The 22265-nt window shown below is 41.1% G+C and overlaps 1 protein-coding gene across 1 annotated transcript in view; it reads left to right on the top strand.

Annotated features, from left to right (window-relative positions):
* Positions 1-3694, top strand: part of spty2d1 (SPT2 chromatin protein domain containing 1) — a 40087-nt gene extending 36393 nt beyond the window's left edge. Inside the window, exons 5-6 of the mRNA XM_072592154.1 lie at positions 349-426; positions 2297-3694. Of these exons, the coding sequence (XP_072448255.1) occupies positions 349-426; positions 2297-2390 (172 nt within the window). The 3' untranslated portion in view covers positions 2391-3694. The remainder of the gene's footprint in view (positions 1-348; positions 427-2296) is intronic.
* Positions 3695-22265: the final 18571 nt, after the last annotated feature.

The following is a 22265-nucleotide window of genomic DNA, read 5'->3' as shown; positions in this document are numbered from 1 at the left end:
ATTTCTAAAGTTGACATTAATGGCAATCTCTGGCAGAAAGCCCAAGATAACTAGTGTGACTAGTCATTGAAGCTGGTGAAGGTAAGGGAGTATTTTTATGATCATTTGACATGGGAGGACTGGAAGTTGACTCAGGTTGAACTCGAATGCTTATCATTTTGTTCCAAGTATTATGTATTCACACCACAGCACTGTCAATATGTTGCAAAACAAGCAGTAATAATGCAAGAATTAAATTTCATGGTGTAAAGCTACTCATGCACAGCCATTTTCTACAGTTCAAAGATTGAAAAGCATTTGTAATCTGATGGTCCCAGTGAGATTTTTGAGCATTGTTTTATGTTACAGGTATAAGGATGAAAGTGACTATGCTTTGCGATACATGGAAAGTAGCTGGAAAGAACAACAGAAGGAAGAAGCCAAAAGGTAAAATCTCAGCATTGGTACTGCTCCAGATCCTACCTGGAACCTGTGTTGCTGATGACTTTCCATGCTTAACAATAGTCTCTAAGCTTGTAATTCACAGCTTTCTCAGCCTTCAAAGGCATATCATTTACTCTTGTGTTGTTACTGATGGCATTAATTTATTGCAAAGACAGATGTGTTCAGTGCTTAACTGCAGAGCACACACATTGTTTAATGGTATAGTCCACAATTTAAATGGGCCACGTTTTTGCCTTGGCAATGTCCTCTCTTTTTGAGCTATAACTCTGTTGAGGTAGTCCTTTATTTGGGTACAGGTTGTCCTTTTGTAGCTTGCTGAAGTGGCTGTTCAAGTGTAAATTTCAGCAGTTTTGTTAGAAACATATGCAAAAACTCAATTCAGATAGCAGATTACTAGATAACCATTAGAACCAGTGTTAATCTGTACCTTCCTAATTAGAAAGCTCCATTGTCACTCTAGCTGATTCAGCACCAAGCTGCGGTGAATTGGTTTAATGTTTCGCCAGCTGTTAAATTGATTACTTAGACTTTTGGGAAATCCCTGTATAAAGAATTGAGTAACTAAGATTATTGGGCCCAATCTAATACTTCATGTTTATTTGTAATTGGGTTACTTAAAAGCTGTTCTTTAATGGAGCACATCAGTTCTCTTACAAGTTGTCTGTTGTACAAGTAAACAATGAGCTACTGGAAAACCTGTTCTCCACGTTTTGTTCATGCTTCTCATGCCTGTTGGCAGAAGCACACAGCAAAATCTCTAAGACTGATCCTTTCAGCTAATCTGTGGTATTGGAAGTGGAGTATACATGAAATGGAGTGTGGTACATACCCCCTAGTTTGACAAAATCTGAACCCAGTAATGTGGGATGCCCACTCATTAGCGAATTGGTGTCAAGCATTGTTATTTTTATGACTGCAACAAATTAATCATGTTGCCTTTTGCAAATTGGTTTTAATTTTTACGAACAGGCAAACTTGCGTTTGCACAGTGCCTTAGGTTCTTGGATGTCCCAAAGTACTTCAGCATTGAATTAATGTATAATCACTGCTAGGTAAGTGAACACAGCAATCAGTGTACATACAGCAATAAGATAAACAAGTAAGTCATTTGTTTTGGTTGAAGAATAAGAATTGACCAAAACATGAGGGGAGATTGCCTGTTCTTCAAACCATACATGGGATTTTAACCAAAAGATGGCACCTCTATCAATGTATTGTCATAGAAACATAGGATCTTGCATTACAGCAAGCGACCATTTAGTCCATAATATTTCTGCTACTCTGAGAAGTTTAATTCACCCTATTTCCTTGCTTTCTCCACAGTTCTGAAATCTTTGCCTCTTCAAGTATTTTATCCAGTTCATTTTTAAAAAGTCCTCTTCTTCACCCTTTTCAAACCGAGTATTCCAGATTATCAGAACTCGTCAAATTATGTGCTCAGATCCTGGAATATTAGTTCATTCCATAGACAAAGATGAGCATTCTATTACTGAACTTGGTGACATTTCACATTTTAATGAGGCTTCATATTAAAACTGAAATTGCTATTGTAATGACCTATAATAATATGTTTGCCACAGAAATGCTTTTAGTGTTTTGTAGTCTGAAGTGTTCCAAGAAGCTTATTATGAAAGTAAGTTTTTGAAGGAACAACTTTCTTAGTATTAGTAACTTATTTAATGTAGTAGCATTTGAAACTTTAGAGTTGCAAACTAATGGCATTAAACTACCTTTGTCCTTAAAAATGGACACTCTGGAGGATCTGAAAGATGGTGGCAGGAGGTGGAAGAACTTTGAAGGAAGAAACCAAATGTTTGCATTTTATAAATTTTGAGCTTCTTTCTCTCTGCAGCTTGCAGTTGGGTATGATGGAGGATGCAGAAGAGCTGCAGAAAGAGGAAGAAGAACTGAGAAGGAAGATGAAAGCTAAGAAACGAAGGCTTTAATTCATTGAAAAAATCACAAAACATTTATTTATTATATTTATATACAAAATCTGGTTATTTACAAAAAGTAATATGCACTAAAGTAAAGAATTTGCTTTGTAAACTGTGGAACTCATTAAGCTGATTGACCAATTCAATAGAAGATATAAGTTAGCATTTAAATGGGTTGCTGGTAACTGGAGTAATTTTACATAATTGTATGGTCCATCGCCAATTTTTTTTTTCAGTTCCTAGATCTGCTGTATTGGATAAGGTCACATAACAGCAAATTTGCTCTTTTTCATTCTCTGTATTCCATAAATTTTAATTATGGAGCCAAGGACTTTGGGTGTTCCAAAGTATTGATGTGTATAATGTTAATGTTTTTTGCATTTCAAGCTTAAAGGCAAAACCATTTTGTGCTTTAAAGATTTACCACCAATTATCATTCGACTTTCTACTGGATGCCTCTGGTTGATTTAAAAATTTGATTTTTTTTTCCCAGCTTAATTTTTGTTTGAGATGGATGATGTGGCGCATTAGACCTGGTCTCTGTCTCGCATCTGAATTCAAATTCATCCCAGGCTCATGGAAGAAATGGCTCCCCTGTCTCCTGGCCAAATGTAAAATGAGTTTAAGTTCCCTCATTACATGAGCTTATAGTACATAACTGCTTCCTGTTTCATGCAGCAGTCACCGATATCCCATAATGTTTCAAGTGGTCAATGGAAAAATATTAAAAGATCATAAGACTATTTGGCTTATTGAAGCAGATCCTTATAAATCTCTCAAATGTAGCAACATGTGGACTTTAAATTATTTTTTTGTTTCCATTATGCTGTTTCGTGGATTATTCCAAACCATGATATTTTTGAGCGAGGACATTTTTCCTAGCAACTATTTTAAATTTAGTTTTCACTATTTTAATTTTATGTCCTCTGGTCCAATTCCCTAATTTTGCTGCTCATCTGTGATTGAGGCCGAAGACACATTGGTGAAATATTATAGAATGCTTTTCTCTGCATCCAACTGTGCCATATCTCCTCTGGGCATGCTTGATGCTGGCAATAGGTGTCTGAAATGGAATGGCACTTTCCCATCACCTTTGAGCACAATATTTTCTAAAACCAAATAGGTTACTGTTCTCTGAAGTGCGATTTGTTCAAACCGATATGCTAGGTTTGCTAGTGAAAAGGTTAAAGATTACAGTTGAATAAAAGTATAATAAAATACATTTTGTAATTTTTTGAGAATATTGCAAGTACAGACTCGTTAGATGTAATTGATACTCTGTACAATAAATTTTTATCACATAGTTTATCATATTATCTTGTAATATCTCCTCTTTTAGTCATTTTAAACAATTTTGATCATTTATACACATTTAAATTGGTGCAACATATTGTTACATGATTGACTCATTCATCTTGAGTATGTTTTTTCAGTGTGGAATGATATTCGATGGATGGTTTCCAATTGCATCTTGATGTTGGCAAATTAGTGCTAATGTATTGTTTTAGCAGAATATCATCACATTTTCAAAGTATATTTGGATGGCAGTGGTCACTAAGAGCTAAACTTGTGGGACATTGGTTCAGTTTTAACAGCACAAAACTATTGTTTTCAATACAAGGTTCATTGACTAGGTGAAAACTCCCCCCATAACATTCTCTCTCTCTGTCTTTCCCTGTACCATTTCCCACTTTCATCTAAAAGTAGGGTGAAGGATATCAAATTGATGCTTCAAAGGTTAATTTGCATTACATTTCTGCACTGACAGTGCTATTTGAGGACATTTTGTTCAATGTACCGATGCTTTAAAAGGGCCATGGTGTATCTTTTGACCTGCCTAAAAATGGCATTTGCATTGTTTGAACAACATAGGATTCAATGGATGTTGCTGTCATAGGGCAGATATTAGCCTAGGATCAATAGTCATTTTGGAAGTCAAGAAAGGTTATCTGTTAATTTATGCTATACTTCTGTTCTACAACAGCCCCTTGTATTTATATAGCAGTTGAAAGTAAAATGTCCCAAACTGCTGCACAGGAATGTGGACATCAATACTAAAAACTTGCTCAAAGAGGTATGCTTAAATTTTAAAGAAGGCAGAGAGGTGAATAGGTTTAGGGAGGGAAAGTAGTGCTGAAAATATGGAATATGAAAAGGCCAAAATTGGAGGAACTCTGATGACATGGGTTATAGGGTCAGAGGAACCATGGGGAAAGGAAAGGCCATGGATGAATTTGAAAATCAGAATAATTTTAAAATTGAATTGCTGAACTAGAATGCCAGTTAAGTTTAGTGAGTAAATATTAAATGGGTAAGTAGGACTTAGTGCAAGTTACAATACGGGTTTCAGAGGTTTAGATGAGTTCAAGTCTATGGAGGATATCAGGTAGAGACTGACAAGGAAAGTATTAGAATAGTGTATTGTGAGTTTGCATGTCAATCCAACTCTTCTGTTACTAGAATTCCTAGTTTGCAAACCAAAGCTACTGCTTTGGTAATGTTTCCAAATCAATCAAGTTATCGTTCTGGATGTAGGTTTGCTTGCTAAGCTAGAAGGTTCGTTTTCGGAGGTTTCATCACCATACTAGGTAACATCTTCAGTCACCCTCTGAATGAAGTACTGGTGGTGTCACCTGCTTTCTATTTATATGTTTGAGTTTCCTTGGGTTGGTGATGTAATTTCCTGTGGTGGCATCATTTCCTATGGCGATGCCATTTCCTGTTGTTCTTCTCAGTGGATGGTAAATGGGATCCAAGTCAATGTGTGTGTTGATAGAGTTCCAGTTGGAATGCCATGCCTCTAGGAATTCTTGTGCATATCTGTGTTTGGCTTGCCTTAGGTTGGATGTGTTGTCCCAGGCAAAGTGCTGTCCTTCCTCTTAAGTATGTAAGTGAGAGTGGGTCATGTTGTTTTGTCGCTAGTTGATCATGTATCCTCGTGGCTAGTTTTCTGCCTGTCTGTCAAATGTCGTGTTTGTTACAGTATTTGTAGAGCAAACAGCCAATGGGGAACTTCAAACCACCGTCTACAGGGAAACAACACATATGGACCAAATATTGAACTACAGAAGCAATCATCCCAACATCCACAAATGAAGCTGCATCAGAACATTATTTCTAATGAGCCACAACACACTGGAGCACAGAGGAAAATCACTTATACAGTGTATTCAAAAAGAACGGGTACCCAATGAACACAGTCTGCTGATTTCTGAGCAACAAACCCAAACAGGCAGACAAAATGTGTCCAGACACCCTAGCCACTCTCCCCTACATCAAAGACATCTCGAAAAAGACTGCCAGACTACTCCGACCCCTTGATATCATGGTAGCCCACAAACTCACCAACACACTACAATAGCAGCCAATGCACATGAAAGACACTATACAGACGACAAGCAAAACTAACATCATTTCCAAAATACCTTGCAAGAATGTAACAAACAGTTGGACAACAGGCAGAAAACTAGCCACCAGGATACATGAGCATCAACTAGCCACACAACAACATGACCCACTCTCACTAGTATCCTTACATATGGATGAGGAAGGACACCACTTTGACTGGGACAACACATCCATCCTGGGACAAGCTAGACAGAGACACGCATGAGAATTCCTAGAAGCATGGCATTCCAACCGGAACGCTATCAACAAACACGTTGACTTGGACCCCATTTACCGGCCACTGAGAAAAAGAACAGGAAATGACATCACCATAGGAAATTATGTCAACAGGAAATGATATCACTAACCCACAGAAACCCAAACATAAATAGAAAGCAGGGAATCTAATCTAAAAATGCATTTCAGAGCACTTTTCATCTCAATTTGTAGAAGTCCATCAAGAGATAGCACAGTGCTGGGTCTAATTTTGGGGCTCACTAAAGACGTTACCTAGTGTAGTGACAAAACATCCGAAAATGAACCTTCCAGCTCCGTGAGCAAACCTGCATCCAGAACCTCAACCTGAACTGCAAATCTTCTCAAGACTCGCTAAGTTATAGTTACCAGTGTTCCTGGGTTATAATCCAATGAAACCTATGATTCCATTTGAGTGCAGCATGTAGCAGTGCAGTTGGTAAAGATGCCCGCAGCTGTAATTCCTGCTCAAGTTGATGGTACTAATCCTTTGTCATTGCAAATGTTTTCTCCTATACTCTCAAAGCTGTTCATGATTTGAATATCTTTCAAATCTCTTAATCTTCTATATTCTAAGGAGAAAGCCCGATACCTGCATGTTACTGAGATTCTTCTTCCATGCTACAATTGAAGTAAAACACCTGAGCACTCTTGAGATCTCTTTCTTTAAAGCATAATGGCCAGAATTGGGCACTGTATATCAGCTGAGCCTTCCCTTGTGTTTTATCACTGTTCCATTCTTCCTTGTTTTTATATTCTCGGCCACTATAAATAAAGTGAGTGAATCCATTTGCTTTTTAAAAAGTTCTTCTCAACTCTCATATTCTTAGTCTCCATATTTCACTTGTATATCTTTATCATCCTGAAGTTTCTATTTTCATTAAATTTGAGTTTTGTCATTCACAAATGCTGAAATTACCCAAATCTGACTATCTTGACTGTCTGTCCAGCTTCATTCCCCAAAATTAGACCCAGCACTGTGCTATCTCTTGGTGGACTTCTACAAATTGAGATGAAAAGTGCTCTGGAATGCATTTTTCGATTAGATTCCCTACAGTATGGAAATAGGCCCTTTGGTCTAACAAGTCCACACCAATCGCCCGAACAGTAATCCACCCAGACCCATTCCCCTACCCTATATTTACCCATGACTAACGCACCTCACACTCTGGGCAATTTAGCATAGCCAATTCACCTGATCTGCTCATCTTTGGATTGTGGGAGGAAACCAGAGCAAACCCACACAGACACTGGGGGGAATGTGCAAGCTCCACACAGACAGTCACCCAATGTGGGAATTGAACCAGGTCCCTGGTGCTAACCACCATGCCACCCCTTATTTTATTACCATTCACCTCCTGACTCCTCAAAGCCTCTTAACAAGGGTAATTGAGTGTGATGGAATGCTCCCCACACATATGGATAGAGCTGTAGGAAGAGTGAAAACTGCAATATAAAGGATTGCTCCTCGTTGCAGCCAGTGGGTGGAGCTCTCAGTTCAATTTGGAACCAGTCAATAAGATTTAAAGTATGCAACACAGCCCTTTGGCACATCAAAACTCAAATTGTTTTCTTTCTCGCAGTGCATGCGTGTTTATTTCCTTCAGAAAATATATTATTGGATGAAGTCAATAAATCTGGTGGTTTGTTTAATTGGGCATTCATGTGCAGTGAGTATTAGCAGTTGATTCATTGTGGTTTCATCATGTCTAAACCCCATCATCCGAGCCAAAGGCTTCCTGCAGTAGACTCAGCGTAATAACCAGAAGTGGGAACCTGGCCCAGGGATGTGAAAGACAAAACACAACCCCTGTGAAATCTTAGCTGTGACTGAACACACTTTTAGTAAATGCTTTGGTATTATTCAATGTTTAAGGGTCTCCTATCTAGGAGCACTAGCAATCTGTTATGTGACCCTTGGTAAAACTGACAATAATGCTGGAAAGCTGCATACAGCCATTGGAATAGTTCTATCAAAACACAGCATATCGTGATGTGATTTATGATCTATGGAATGTGTAGAAATTCTACATGGTTATTTAATATTGCACTTTACTGCATTATCCAACTTCCTATCAGGTCCAGGTCAATTCTACTACTTATCTGACTGATCTTATAAAGATACAAACCTGTTTTGCTCCAACATATACAGTACTCTGCTGGCCAATGATATAAATAAAAATACTGGGGTGTAACATTGTATCTATCGCACTGTACATTTTTAGTCAATAGCTTTGTTATCAGAGGTTCCACTACAAACATGGCGGGTGGCACAGTGGTTAGCACTGCTGCCTCACAGCGCCAGAAACCCCGGTTCAATTCCTGCCTCAGGCAACTGTCAGCGTGGAGTTTGCACATTCTCCCTGTGTCTGCGTGGGTTTCCGCCTGGTGCTCCGGTTTCCTCCCAACAGTCCAAAAATGTGCAGGTTAGGTGAATTGGCCATGCTAAATTCCTGCAGCGTTAGGTGAAGGGGTAAATGTAGGGGAATGGGTCTGGGTGGGTTGCTCTTCGGAGGGTCGGTGTGGACTTGTTAGGCCGAAGGGCCTGTTTCCACACTTAGTAATCAAATCATTAAGATGTATAAAAGCAGCAAACTGTGGGCACTAATTAGACTGTGAATGATGTCATACACTTATTCTATCATCCCTTGCTTACCTTTTTCTTTTCTCCATTTCTCTTCACCCAACAGTTAATAAAAAAGGCTCACGATGGGTGGTCACAATATTCATCTGTTTCTTAAATAAAAACCAAAAGAACTGCAAATGCTATAAATCATAAACAAAAACAGAAATAGCTGGAAAGGCACATCTGTCAGGCAGCATCTGTGAAGAGAAATTAGAGTTAACATTTTGGGTCTGGTGACCCTTCCTCAGAACTGTGTTAACTCTGATTTCTCTTCATACGTGCTGCCGGACTTGCTGAGCTTTTCCAGCAATTTCTGTTTTTGTTTCATCTATTTCATATTATCTTTGTGCCTGTGGATTTCATTGGATGGCGCACATACTGTTAAACATGTTGTCCATGAGGTAATAGATCATGGAGCTCCCACCCAAGTATATAGTTTGTCGTCATTATTATGAAGAGATGCGTTTGATGACAATGACGAATCCTTGCATTAAAAATGGCAATTGTTGCTTAGCAAAATATCAAGTTTGAATCTGGGGCATTTAACCCGTGAGTTTACTGAGCAACGTTGATTATAGCTCTGGATCACTTAAGGTTCTGAAATGAATCTAGTTTTGGGAGTAGGTTTTATAAATGAGTAATACGTCAAGATCCCTGTCAGTAGTTCAAGCACCAAAGTCAGTACACCCTATGTGACTCTCCATTCTGAACCTTAATGATGGAAATCATGCAAAGCAAGCTGCATTCAGCACCTAAAACTGCATTGCACTTCAGTGTTGAGATGTCAAGTGTAGCCTAAGCAGTTTCCAGCAGAATGCAGTGTAATGTTCCATTATTACTGAGAATATTATAGCAGTCTCCGATCTCCTGGAGAGGGATAAGAACAGGTAGGGATGCTACCTCTGATCACACTCCAATGATTACTAATCAGATTTGACCATGGTGTATTTATTCTGCTGATACTCACTGTTCAGACTCACAAGAAGAGTAGAGTCAGGGTGTTCCTCTCGTGCCAGAAGACTGTGAGACAGACCAAGATGAAGGAGGAAACTGGAGAGATGTCAATAAACAACTTTCTGTCCTTTACTCTGCTTGGGTGCAGATTTGCTGCTCATACTCCCAGCATGTTAAATAATCCCGGATTAATGCATTCCTCCTCCATCATTGCTCAGAGGATCAATTTTTAAAGATTAAAATTCCACAGTGTTTGAGCTGGCTACCCACTATTGGAAGCCGTTATTCTTTATGTCTAAGTCTACACATCAGTGTCAGCTTTCAGGGTGACATTGCAACTGTACCTATTCTCATCTGATCACCCTTCCTCAAACAGTGGTCAGGATTACTTAATTCTGATTCTTGAAGGGTCAACTAAAGTGTTTCTCCCACTGGTAAAACTGAGCTAAACTAAAGCAGTAAAGAGCAGAGATTACTGCTGGAGGTGTATGTCAGTATGCTTCTGGCAGGTACCATGAGTGAATCCCTGAGGAAAGGCATCATCACCCTCATCTACAAGCGGAAGGGGGAGAGGGAGGAAATCAGAAATTGGAGACCAATCTCACTATTGAATGCGAATTACAAAATCTTGTCAAAGGTCATCGCCAACCGGGTCAGGTCTGCTGTGGGATCGGTGATCCACCCTGACCAAACCTGTGCTGTACCGGGAAGGAAGATCGCTGAGAGTCTCGCACTCCTCAGGGATACGATCGCCTACGTGCAGGACAGGAGGTTGGACACCTGCCTCATCAGCCTGGACCAGGAGAAAGCCTTTGACAGGATATCACATAGGTATATGAGAGATGTTCTCTCCAAAATGGGCTTTGGGGAGGGAATCTGCAATTGGATCAGACTGCTCTATACCAATATTGTCAGTGCAGTCTCAATCAATGGATGGGAATCAGATAGCTTCCCAGTCAGATCTGGAGTCAGGCAGGACTACCCTCTCTCTTCTGCCTTGTTTGTGTGCTGCACAGAGCCATTTGCCAAGTCCATGAAGGATGCGAGCCAGAGAGGGGTGACTATTCCTGGCAGCAGGGGCCTATAGGTTAAGGCCCCCCCCCCCCCCCCCCCCCCCCGTACATGGATGACATCGCCAATTTCTGCTCAGATCCACTGTCTGTGCACAGACTCATGTGCATCTGTGACCAGTTTGAATGGGCCTCGGGAGCCAAGGTAAATTGAGGCAAGAGTGAGGCCATGCTCTTCAGGAACTGGGCCGACCAATCCTCGATCCCCTTCACCGTCAGGACCAACCACCTGAAGATGCTGGGTATTTGGTTTGGGGGGGGCTGGGGCGTACACCAAGTCTTGGGAGGAGCGTATCAGGAAAGTGAGGCAGAAACTGGGCAGATGGAATCTACGGTCGCTCTCCATCGTGGGTAAAAACCTGGTCATCAAGCGTGAGGCACTGTCAGTGTTGTTATATGTGGCACAGGTCTGGCCTACTCCCAGAACCTGTGCTGCTGCAGTCACCCGGGCCATCTTCCATTTTATATGGAGATCAAAGATGGACCGGGTCCGAAGGGATTCGATGTATAAAGGTCTAGACAATGGGGGTAACAACACACCCAATGCCACCCTCACTGTGATGGCCACCTTTGTGTGTGGCTGCATCAAGCTGTGCGTGGATTCCCGGTACACAAACACCAAGTGTCGCTATGTATTGAGGTTCTACCTGTCCCCGCTGTTGTGAAGGATGGGCCTGGCCTCGCTGCCGCGGAACGCTCCCAAGTAGTTGGACCATTCCGTATCACCTGTCCTTTGTGGAGAAATTTATGAGGATAAACACCTTTGACAACAAGTCCATCAGGAAGTGGTCAGCACTTAGTGTCCTTGAGACCCTTCGGGAAAAGGAGAGGGCGGATCCTATCAAGCGGTTCCCTGGGCAGACTGTCAAAGTCATTTAGCAGAATGCCTCATCACTAGAACTTTCCAACAAGCACCAAGACATGGCTTGGCTGGTGGTGAGAAGGGCACCTTTATGCACGCCTGGACTCTCTGCCGCACTGCACGCTGCCCTTGAAACGGCTGCGGGGTGGACGATACTGTCACACACCTCCTTCTGGAATGTGCCTACACAAAGGAAGTCTGGAGATAAATGCAGTGGTGTTTGTCGATGTTCGTCCTGAGCAGCTCTGTGATGCGGGACTCCATGCTCTACAGTCTGTTCCCTGGGACGCACACCGAGATGAACATCAACTGTGCCTGGAGGATCATCAACTCGGTGAAAGACGCTCTTTGGTCTGTCTGAAACCTGTTGATCTTCCAGCTGAAGGAGCTGACCCCGACTGAATGTTGCAGACTGGCACATTCCAAGGTCCAAGACTACATGTTGAGGGACGCGCTGAAGCTTGGGGCAGCTGCTGCCAAGGCGCAGTGGGGAAAGACCACCGTGTAACATGTTCTAAGAAGAACAGGGGGCCCACGGAGTAAGTGGGCTCTGCTTAAGCCTCAGCTAAACATATGGATGGTAAACATACAGACCTGTATATACGAATGATTTTTTCCAATCTCTGTATGTAAAGAAATGCAAGGTGCACCTATGAATGGCACCACCAATTGTACAGATCATCAAAATATTTTATGAATAAAGAATATTTTTGAAATACCAAAACAGTAAAGAGCAGAGATTAGCCCTGGCGACCTACTAATCTGTATGAATGAGCACCACACCATGTTTCCATAAAAAGAGTGCATAAGCATAACAAAAACTGGTAACTGTGGGTGCAAGTCAGCATTTCCATGAATTAGGTTAAGTCTGAAGGTGATGTCGAGAGGGGAAGGGAGCTTAAGCTGCTGAGCTACATTGAAATTTGTGGCAGAAGCATCCAGTCATGCCAATATCGCCCACCTTCAGAAAAATTACAACTATTATCATAATGCTCAAAACATGGCGCCTTCCACTCATTCATTAAGTATGGGTGTGGAGAGTAATTGGCCAGTAACACAGCAATTAATACAACAAAAATAAACCAATATTTTTGAAGTTGGATTGACCAGCCCTTGACTGTTAAAGAAATTTGAATTGCAAACGTCTATTTAAACCTTGTCCATGTCTGCAGAACTGGAATTACACTGCAGGCCACAAAACTCCTAAAATGGGAATGATATCAAATTGAATTAATGTTGGCAGGGAGGGATCATTTTAATTCCTTTGTTGCTGCTATTTTTGACATTGAGACTGTTTGAATTGTTGAATAAATTAAAATTGGGTTTTATTGTCAACATCAGTCTTTGCCAGAGCAATAATCAGATTGCAGACCTACCAAATATAGGCATGATGCATTTATTCCTTTGTTCTCAGTTTTAATCCAATGATATGGTGGCTCAGTGGTTAGCACTGCTGCCTCACTGCGGACTGTCTGTGTGGAGTTGGCACATTCTCCCCATATCTGTGTGGGTTTCCTCACACAGATGTGCAGGTTATGTGGGTTGGCCATGCTAAATTGCCTGTAGTGTCACAGAGCTGTGTAGTCCGGGTGGGTTAGCTGGGAAATGCAGGGTTACAGGGATAGGGTAGAAGGTTGGTGTGGACTTGATGGCTGTCTGGCCTGCAGCAAACTAGAGATTCTATAATTTGAGTTTCACTGCATTGGTTGAATTCTCATTGCTCCACCTACCTCCAGAGGTGTCCCATTCACCCACAATACTTGTTCTTTGTGTAAATGGTGGCAGGGCATTGATCAAAATGAAGGATATCAGAGCCAAGCCCCTGCTGTCCTGACCTGATTCCCACACCAATACACTTTGCAGCAGGAGATCATTGGACAGATCCCCTAAGACACCTAGACCAATTGTTGCCGCCCCATCATCACCCTAGCGAAATCGATTAATGCAATATTATTACTTTCGATTAGTTTACAACACATGAACCCACAACAGCAGCAGATTGTATCAGTTAGGATCTGTGTTGATTTGCAGTCAAACAAGTTTGAACTCGTGAGAAAATAAAATGTTAATCTTCAGTTAGTATGAGATCTGTACCTCCCTTTCCACAAGTTAGGTTTTCAGCTCTGAACTTCAGCATCTGCAGTCCTCACTTTCTCCACGAGTTAGGTTGGCCAGTTTAGATGCTACCATGGCCTTTGAAGATATTACTGTTTCAAGATAGATAGAATCATACAATATAGAAGAGGCCCTTCAGTCTACCGGGTCTGTACCACTACAAGTTCAATAAATCTGCGCATCAAATCATTCGATACAGAAGAGGCTATTTGACCCATCAATTAGACCTCAGTCAAAACTTCTAAGTGATGATTTATTGTTCCAAAGTTTGGTATTTTCAATACAATTTAAATTGTTCTCAGGCTCAGAATGAGCCTTTATTAAGTCCTGTGCCTCAAGCCCTATTTGCAAAACACGTGGATCAGTAGATTTAAATTTCCATGGAATCCGGGGGATTGGAATTTTTTTTATTCATTCACAGGATGTGGGCGAAGCCAGTAATTACTGCCTGTCCCTAATTCCCCAGAACTGTCAAACTGTGGCTATACAGTCACATGTAAATCATAGAGACACCAGATAAGGATTGCAGATTCTTAAAAGACATTAGTGAACCAAATGGGAGTTATTTTTTAAAATGAAAATCAGCAGTGGTTACATGATCATCATTATTTTTAATTGTATTTAAATTTCAGCATTTCCCACGGTCGGATTTGCACACATATTTCCATATATTAGCTTGGGTGTCTGGATCACCAGTCCTGTGACATCACCACCAGGCTACAACCTTCCCAGGTCTGAGAAATTTAATTCAGCTGTGATAATAAATGAAGTATTCTTGATTTTTGGTTTCTTTTGTCAGGTCACCAAACATATGTTGGGCCATAATCTGCTGTGCAGAGCATCTATCAATTACAATTACAGTCAGCATCCAAAACTCAGCTATCCAACAACCATAAAAGAAAGGCATTTTTAGCAAGTGCCATGCTTTAATTTTAATTGCCATTTGATGAAAAAATAGCTTACACTGCAATTCTATTGACAGAGTGGCACATTGGTCTTATCCAAACTGCTCAACTAAAATAGAACAGCCCACGCTGGCACAAAATGTGAGTCAGCCTTACTTACCCCATTATTTACTTTGTTTTCAAACATTATTTCTTTACTTTTGTGTATTTTTTTCAAACTTTAATAAAAAGTCAATTTATTCTCTTAATTTTGTGCATCTTCACTAACTTCAATTAAAGTTCCAAATTTTTCTGCAAAAAAAGGCAAGGTTTGGAATTTGGCAAAGACTAGCTCCCAGGGTTGCTGATTTTGAGATACAGTACCTCTCGTTAGAGTTGCTCTTGGGTTTTTAATTTGAATGGGATGCTGTTGAAACATTGAGCTAATAACATCACAGTGTGGGAAACTGGGCATTGGGATCAGAGTGACAACTAATTGTCTACAGACAAAGGACTGTCAAGGGAGTAGACTAGAATGAATGAATACAAAGATACTTCAAGATCAGAAGGAAGAAAAACTGATTTAGCGTGAAAAAAAGGAAAAGTGAAATAAAAATCTTTAAAATTTACACTTTAAAATGTTTGTCAAATTAAATGTGTAAACTCCACACTTGGAAAAGTTATCTTCGAACCAGGGAGGTTGAATGGCACTTATAGAGTCACAGAAATGTGCTGCACGGAAACAAACTCTTTGGTCTAACTTGTCCATGCTGACCAGATATCCTAAACTAATCTAGTTCCATTTGCCAGCACTTGCCCCATCTCCCTCTAAATGCTTCCTCATTGAGATTTTACTTTGTGTCTGAAATATAAGAAGTCAACAGCACCCACAATTCAATGAAATAAGAAGAGGAGATATGTAGCATGATGTTACTTTTGCAATAAATGATATTGACACATTTTGTATGGTGGTTTTGAATGCAAAAACATTGTGATCTATGTATGTACTAAGTTTGCTAATAAAATGGGGAAGCAGGGCAGTGTATATTAATTTCTGTTGGACTGCTGGAAGAGTTATGTGTGAATGAGGAAACACCCAAAACATGGCTTCATAACTATTCTAACAGACACAACATAGCAGCCACAAACTAATTCCACTGTCATTTCCTGGAATCAATTTCTAGATCATCCATAAACTGGGCTATTATGTACAGCTAATTTCCTACCACAATGCATCATGCTTAATGCATAATATACAGCAAATCTGTAACTTGTGACCAAATAATGATTAGCATGGAAAGAAATGTATTAATGAATTTATGCTATATCTATATTTTGTTTCCAGGTTATCAAGAATCTAAGTTCACAGGAAAGATTTTTTAAAAAATACAAAAAAATGATAAGGCAACATGGTGGCTCAGTGGTAAGCACTGTTACCTCACAGCACCAGGGACCCAGGTTCATTTCCACCCTTAGGCGATTGACTGTGTGGAGTTTGCACATTTTCCCTGTGTCTGCATGGGTTGACTCCCACAGTCCAAAGCTGTGCAGGGTAGGTGTATTGGCCATGCTAAATTGCCCATTGTGTCCAGTAATAGCCATGGGAAATGCAGGATCACAGGGATAGGGTAGTAGAGGGTGGGTTGAAGGGTCAGTGTAGACCCAATGTGTTGAATGGCCTGCTTCCGCACTGTAAGGATTCTATGAATTTTTTTTTAAAACAAAGTAGTTGTAATCGTTATGAAGGAATGTGGTGAAGTTTATTCAGGGAATTTGTCCAGTGCAGGGAGGAGTTTATTTAACAGATGATGCTATAAAGAAAAGATGAAGGATTGATATATCAAAAAGTTCTGGACTTGTTGGAACTACTGATCTTAGATTTTTAGAAGTTTTTTCTCAGTGCCAGAAATATAGTCAAGTTTTTAAAATATGAGACTTGTTTGATAAGACCCCTAGTAAGAAAGGCTCTTGAGTTCAGAAACCCAACAGAGTTGACCCCACTCAAGCTTTGCAATGCAGGCTTGGATCTGAATTGCCTCTGAATTTTGCGTGGGAAGCTAGGTTGGTGAGTTCATTTTCCCTCAGACACTTGAATTCCTCTGGTTGATTTCCTGCTCCCCCAGGTTAACACTTGGCAGATCTGACAAACTGCCATGCACGAACCCCAGGTAAAGGTTGGGATTGGTTGCCAAACTATCTTATGATTGGGAAATAATCAGTAGGATTCTGTGATAAGGATGACTCAAAAGTATGTTTCAGAAAGAAATTGCTTCCTCCTGAACTCACAAAGGAAATGTACTGACCTGATTTGAACCATACTCTCTGCCTTCAGTTCACAGGAAAGGTTTTGCGGCTTCTTGCTGAGGCCATCCAGTTAGATTTACAGTTTCATTTCCATGGCATATTTTTACAGCCACATGTTAAAAAAAAACATCTGCAGGATTTTGGTGATTGCTCTTATCACCTGCTATTATAACTGTTAAAAAGGGGAATTGGCTAGGATGGCTGCAGAAGAAGTAGATATTTTTATTCAACATGGGATTGAACCTAAGCCTCCTGCCTCAGAGGTGAGACACTACCACATTTATGCAAAGTAAACCATGGTGATTTACTTGGCCACATGCCCAGTTCAAGGTCATTAATTCTCTTCTCACGTCGAATCACTTTCTGAGATTTCCAGCAAAAGGACCAAACAAGCCATTTAAGCAAGCGGCCATATTAGCCTGTAGTTTAGATTTTTCACCTTCCTTATTGTTATATATTGAGTGGTACTAACTCAGAAAAGACAAAGACATCCAATTTAAGTGTTTGTTAGATCATTGCGTACTGTGCACGGTCATAATGTATGAGTACATTACACTGTCTAGGAGAAAGTGAGGCCTGCAGATGCTGGAGATTAGAGCTGAAAATGTGTTGCTGGAAAAGTGCAGCAGGTCAGGCAGCATCCAAGGAGCAGGAGAATCGACGTTTCGGGCATGAGCCCGTCTTCAGGAATCTTCAGGAAATGATGGGGCATTCCTGAAGAAGGGCCCATACCCGAAACGTCGATTCTCCTGCTCCTTGGATGCTGCCTGACCTGCTGCGCTTTTCCAGCAACACATTTTCAGCTACATTACATTGTTGTAGAGAAAAATGCCTCTGTTTCCCTTTAATAAACTATTTCCTGCTTTATTATTTCTACAGCTTCCAAAAGTAAGATGTAAGTAAACAAATCTTTACCATTGTACAGACATAGTTTAATTACTAGAGACGTTTTCTTAGCACACCTACAAATCAAATTTAGTGACTGGGTTACAAAGTCTTCCAGATTGCCTTACAGGTTTTGGCACAGAGTCAGGTATTATGCAGTTTGGTTTTGGTTCAAAACTCAAGCACGATCTTGTTTCTCAGAAACTGATACATCAGACATTGCCTGTGAATTGATCCAAACTCTTGCTTGTGATCAAATGGCTCATCCTTGTGTTTTGCTTCATTCTTTGCTGGTGTCATGCAATCCACATGAACAATTTCAACTCGTTATCATTTGGTTCCACACAAAACTGCTATGTTTCCCCTACATTTCATCCAAGTGACTTATGATGGGGCATCAGAATACCAAGATGCTTATTTGCCTGCAATTGTGTTCTCTTTGGCACCACAGTGATGTTCTTGACGGAACTGTTTGCGACCAACTTTGACAGTGAAATTTTGTAGAACCAGACACAAATACCATCCCCAATCATCTCATCAAAAATTAACTTTGTAGTGGATTATGGGGTTGTTCTGTACTTTTTTCAGGAAATTAGCAGCCAATAATTCAAAGTAAGGTTTTAAATACTGATGCAGCATTCAGTTTTTTGACTGGCTAAAAGCCAACTGGGTAATGTTGGTTGGTAGCTCTTTGAGGCACAACTACCTCTGCTGACAAAGGAAGCAATGTCGTGTTGGTTATTTGTCATAATAAATTTCTCGAGAATAGATTAAAGCTGATTATAATAGAGCTTTAGAAGTCACACTACATAGTTGAGAAACTTTATTCACATAGCTCAAAGGACTTAACTACCATAGTTCCAACAAGTTTACACTATCCATTCTGCTCATTACTTCAAAAATCCCCTTAATTCTAACAGGAGCATGGCATCAATTTTCATTTTTAAAATTAACTTTTGCCACTCAACACTGAGGAAATCCTGTTGTTGAACAGAAGAATGGCTATCAAGGTCACGTAGAGCAAAGTGAAGCTCCCTCAACTTCACCCGAAAATAGTTTCACTACAGCTTTCAAAGACCCACCTGAACTTAACCAGTCTGGCCTTTGAGGTAAAACCAATGACTGCAGATGCTGGAAACCAGATTCTGGATTAGTGGTGCTGGAAGAGCACAGCAGTTCAGGCAGCATCCAAGGAGCTTCGAAATCGACGTTTCAGGCAAAAGCCCTTCATCAGGAATAAAGGCAGTGAGCCTGAAGCGTGGAGAGATAAGCTAGAGGAGGGTGGGGGTGGGGAGAAAGTAGCATAGAGTGCAATGGGTGAGTGGGGGAGGGGATGAAGGTAATAGGTCAGGGAGGAGAGGATGGAGTGGATAGGTGGAAAAGGAGATAGGCAGGTAGGACAAGTCCGGACAAGTCATGGGGACAGTTACTGAGCTGGAAGTTTGGAACTAGGATGAGGTGGGGGAAGGGGAAATGAGGAAGCTGTTGAAGTCCACATTGATGCCCTGGGGTTGAAGTGTTCCGAGGCGGAAGATGAGGCGTTCTTCCTCCAGGCATCTGGTGGTGAGGGAGCGGCGGTGAAGGAGGCCCAGGACCTCCATGTCCTCGGCAGAGTGGGAGGGGGAGTTGAAATGTTGGACCATGGGGCGGTTTGGTTGATTGGTACGGGTGTCTCGGAGATGTCCCCTAAAGCGCTCTGCTAGGAGGCGCCCAGTCTCCCCAATGTAGAGGAGACGCATCGGGAGCAATGGATACAATAAATTATATTAGTGGATGTGCAGGTAAAACTTTGATGGATGTGGAAGGCTCCTTTAGGGCCTTGGATAGAGGTGAGGGAGGAGGTGTGGGCGTAGGTTTTACAGTTCCTGCCGTGGCAGGGGCAGGTGCCAGGATGGGAGGGTGGGTTGTAGGGGTGCGTGGACCTGACCAGGTAGTCACGGAGGGAACGTTCTTTGCGGAAGGCGGAAAGGGGTGGGGAGGGAAATATATCCCTGGTGGTGGGGTCATTTTGGAGGTGGCGGAAATGTCGGCGGATGATTTGGTTTATGCGAAGGTTGGTAGGGTGGTAGGGTTTGCAAACTTCTTTCCTTCAGAGACCTATTTGCACAATTGCAACAGTGTAGTCTTTTCACAGATGAACACTCCTGCAGCATTTATTACCTTGAACAGTAGTGTTGACTGAGGCTTATTAACTTTCCTATGCCTTTGCTCTGTCTTAGGCCAATTTGTGATAAGTGATAGAGGATAAACCACTGCAGAGTATCTGCAGAGGACCTTTTCTCAAAATAACTAGGAAGTTCATTGCAGAGTGGGAGTATGTACACTTGCTCTGACAGTATTGCTAGGATCTTAGAGAAGCTGCTAATGGGTACATTCGTGCTCTCTGAAAACTAAAGTAGGACTCCTTGTTGTCACCAGTGTGCAACATCAGTAGAACGAACGTAGCCAATGTAACATGAACATTAATCTCTTCAGAACAATTAATTTATACTGCCATTATTTATATAGAACAAGCCCTGGGTGGGTCGTTGCATAATTGGAGGAACGTTGCTGTGGAGCCATTCTCACTGCTGAGATTCGGCATTAACTGGACTGGATATCACCTCATCAATCTGAAATACGCAGGGCCTCAAATACCAAAGAGGCCAGGCTGGTATCTAACCCCTTACACAACACGTTCCTGCTCAGAATTATTTTTGTGCTAAACAACACCATTGCTAAATTTCGAAAAAATTTTCCCATGCATATTATGGCAAAGATTTGGGGAAGTATGGTGGCTCAGTGGTTAGCACTGCTGCCTCACAGCCCTAGGGACCTGGGTTCGGTTCCTGCCTTGGGTGGCTGTCTGTGTGGAGTTTGCACATTCTCCCCATGTCTGTGTGGGTTTCTTTTGGTTTCCTCTCACAGTCCAAAGATGTGCAGGTTAGGTGAATTGGCCATGCTAAATTGCCCATAGTGTTCAGGAATGTGTAGGTTAGGTGCATTAGTCAGGGTAAATAGAGGGTTGGGGGAATGGGTCTGGATGGTTAGTCTTCAGAGGTTCAGTGTTGACTTGTTGGGCCAAAGGGCCTATTTCCATGCTGTAGGGATTCTATATAAAAAATTATTCTTTTCCCATTCCTCACAAAGGAACAGAACCATTTTTTAAAAATTCCATAAGTGAATGAAAATAATAGTTCTGTTTGCAACATTTGTTACATTTGTTAAGCATTCGTCAGTCTATAAATATCACTAACAATCAAATAACATCCCACAGATCGTGAGAGTATGTCATTCACCAGACAGAATTAATGGCAATTTTCTTGCCAAATGGTTTTATTATGATGGAGTATTTGTAAATATGTGCTGGCTATCTTTTTGTAGCTGGAGGATATTTCTTGTAATTTACCTCATTACTCTGAACAGTGAAGCTGTATCCTTGTAGATAAATAGAGCATTTTGGGGATAAGTATAGCAAAACATGCAGTTTTTTGCTTTTCTGTGTCTGAGGAACACCCAGTTCATGCACAGATACACAAACATTCACACAAAACACACACAGACACACATACAGTTGACAGATTATGTCATGAAACAGTGATAGAGCTGAGGAGACACTCCCCAAGAGGAGCTGAAAAATTTTAACATGAGCCACGTAGACTGATGAATGACATAAAATCTGCTGGCAAAACAAAAAAGGGCAAAGATTTGCTATATTTGGGAATGGGGCATGAATTAATAGAGACAAACTGCAATGGATACTGGCCAGGAGGCATCATCCAAGTGAAAACAAGTGAAGGAGGAATGGACACAGGTAGAAAGCAGATATCAAACCTCAGCTTCTCTAACAAGCCTTCATCTATTCCTAAATTTTGTCAACAGGCTGCATCATGTGATAAAAATGAAAGAACTCTGCAATCAATCTTCAGGAACCAAAGTAACATTGGTACCTCTGACCTCAGCAGTAACTAATACCTTATTGTTTAAGGAATACATGGAATTTTACACACCCTTTTACTAGAATAACTAGTTATGAAATGAAGACCAATGAGATAATGCTACAGCTCAGTGAATAGCAATGTTCCTTTAGAACAGTCCTCGGGGGCTGTCGGGAAGGTAAATTCTTCATTTGAAATCCTTCCAGAGTGCAGAGGCTGCTGGGACTTTTTTTTCTCCCCCTACAGGTGTAGGGCCTCCCACCCACCAACTGCCTCTAACTTTACACCATTGAAGGGAAATCAGGTGAGCTTTTTTCTTCTGTTTTGTTCCTTAGTAAGGGAAGTTAGCAGGGATGGCAGTGCAGGCAGTGTAATGTTCTTCCTGTGGGATGTTTGAGGTGAGAGATACCATTAGTGTCCCAGCTGAGTACACCTGCAGGAAATGCACCCAACTCCAGCTCCTTGAAGACCCCGTTAGGGAACTAGAGCTGGAACTGGATGAACTCAGGAACATTCAGGAGGCAGAGACAGTTATAGATAAAAGCTACAGGGAGGTAGTTACTCTGAGAAATGAAGATAGTTAGGTGACTGTTAGAAGGGCTAAGAAGCAGTCAGATCCCCTGTG

This window comes from Chiloscyllium punctatum, chromosome 22, assembly GCF_047496795.1.
Source record: "Chiloscyllium punctatum isolate Juve2018m chromosome 22, sChiPun1.3, whole genome shotgun sequence".
Taxonomy (NCBI): domain Eukaryota; kingdom Metazoa; phylum Chordata; class Chondrichthyes; order Orectolobiformes; family Hemiscylliidae; genus Chiloscyllium; species Chiloscyllium punctatum.
This window is presented reverse-complemented; position numbering and strand designations above follow the sequence as displayed.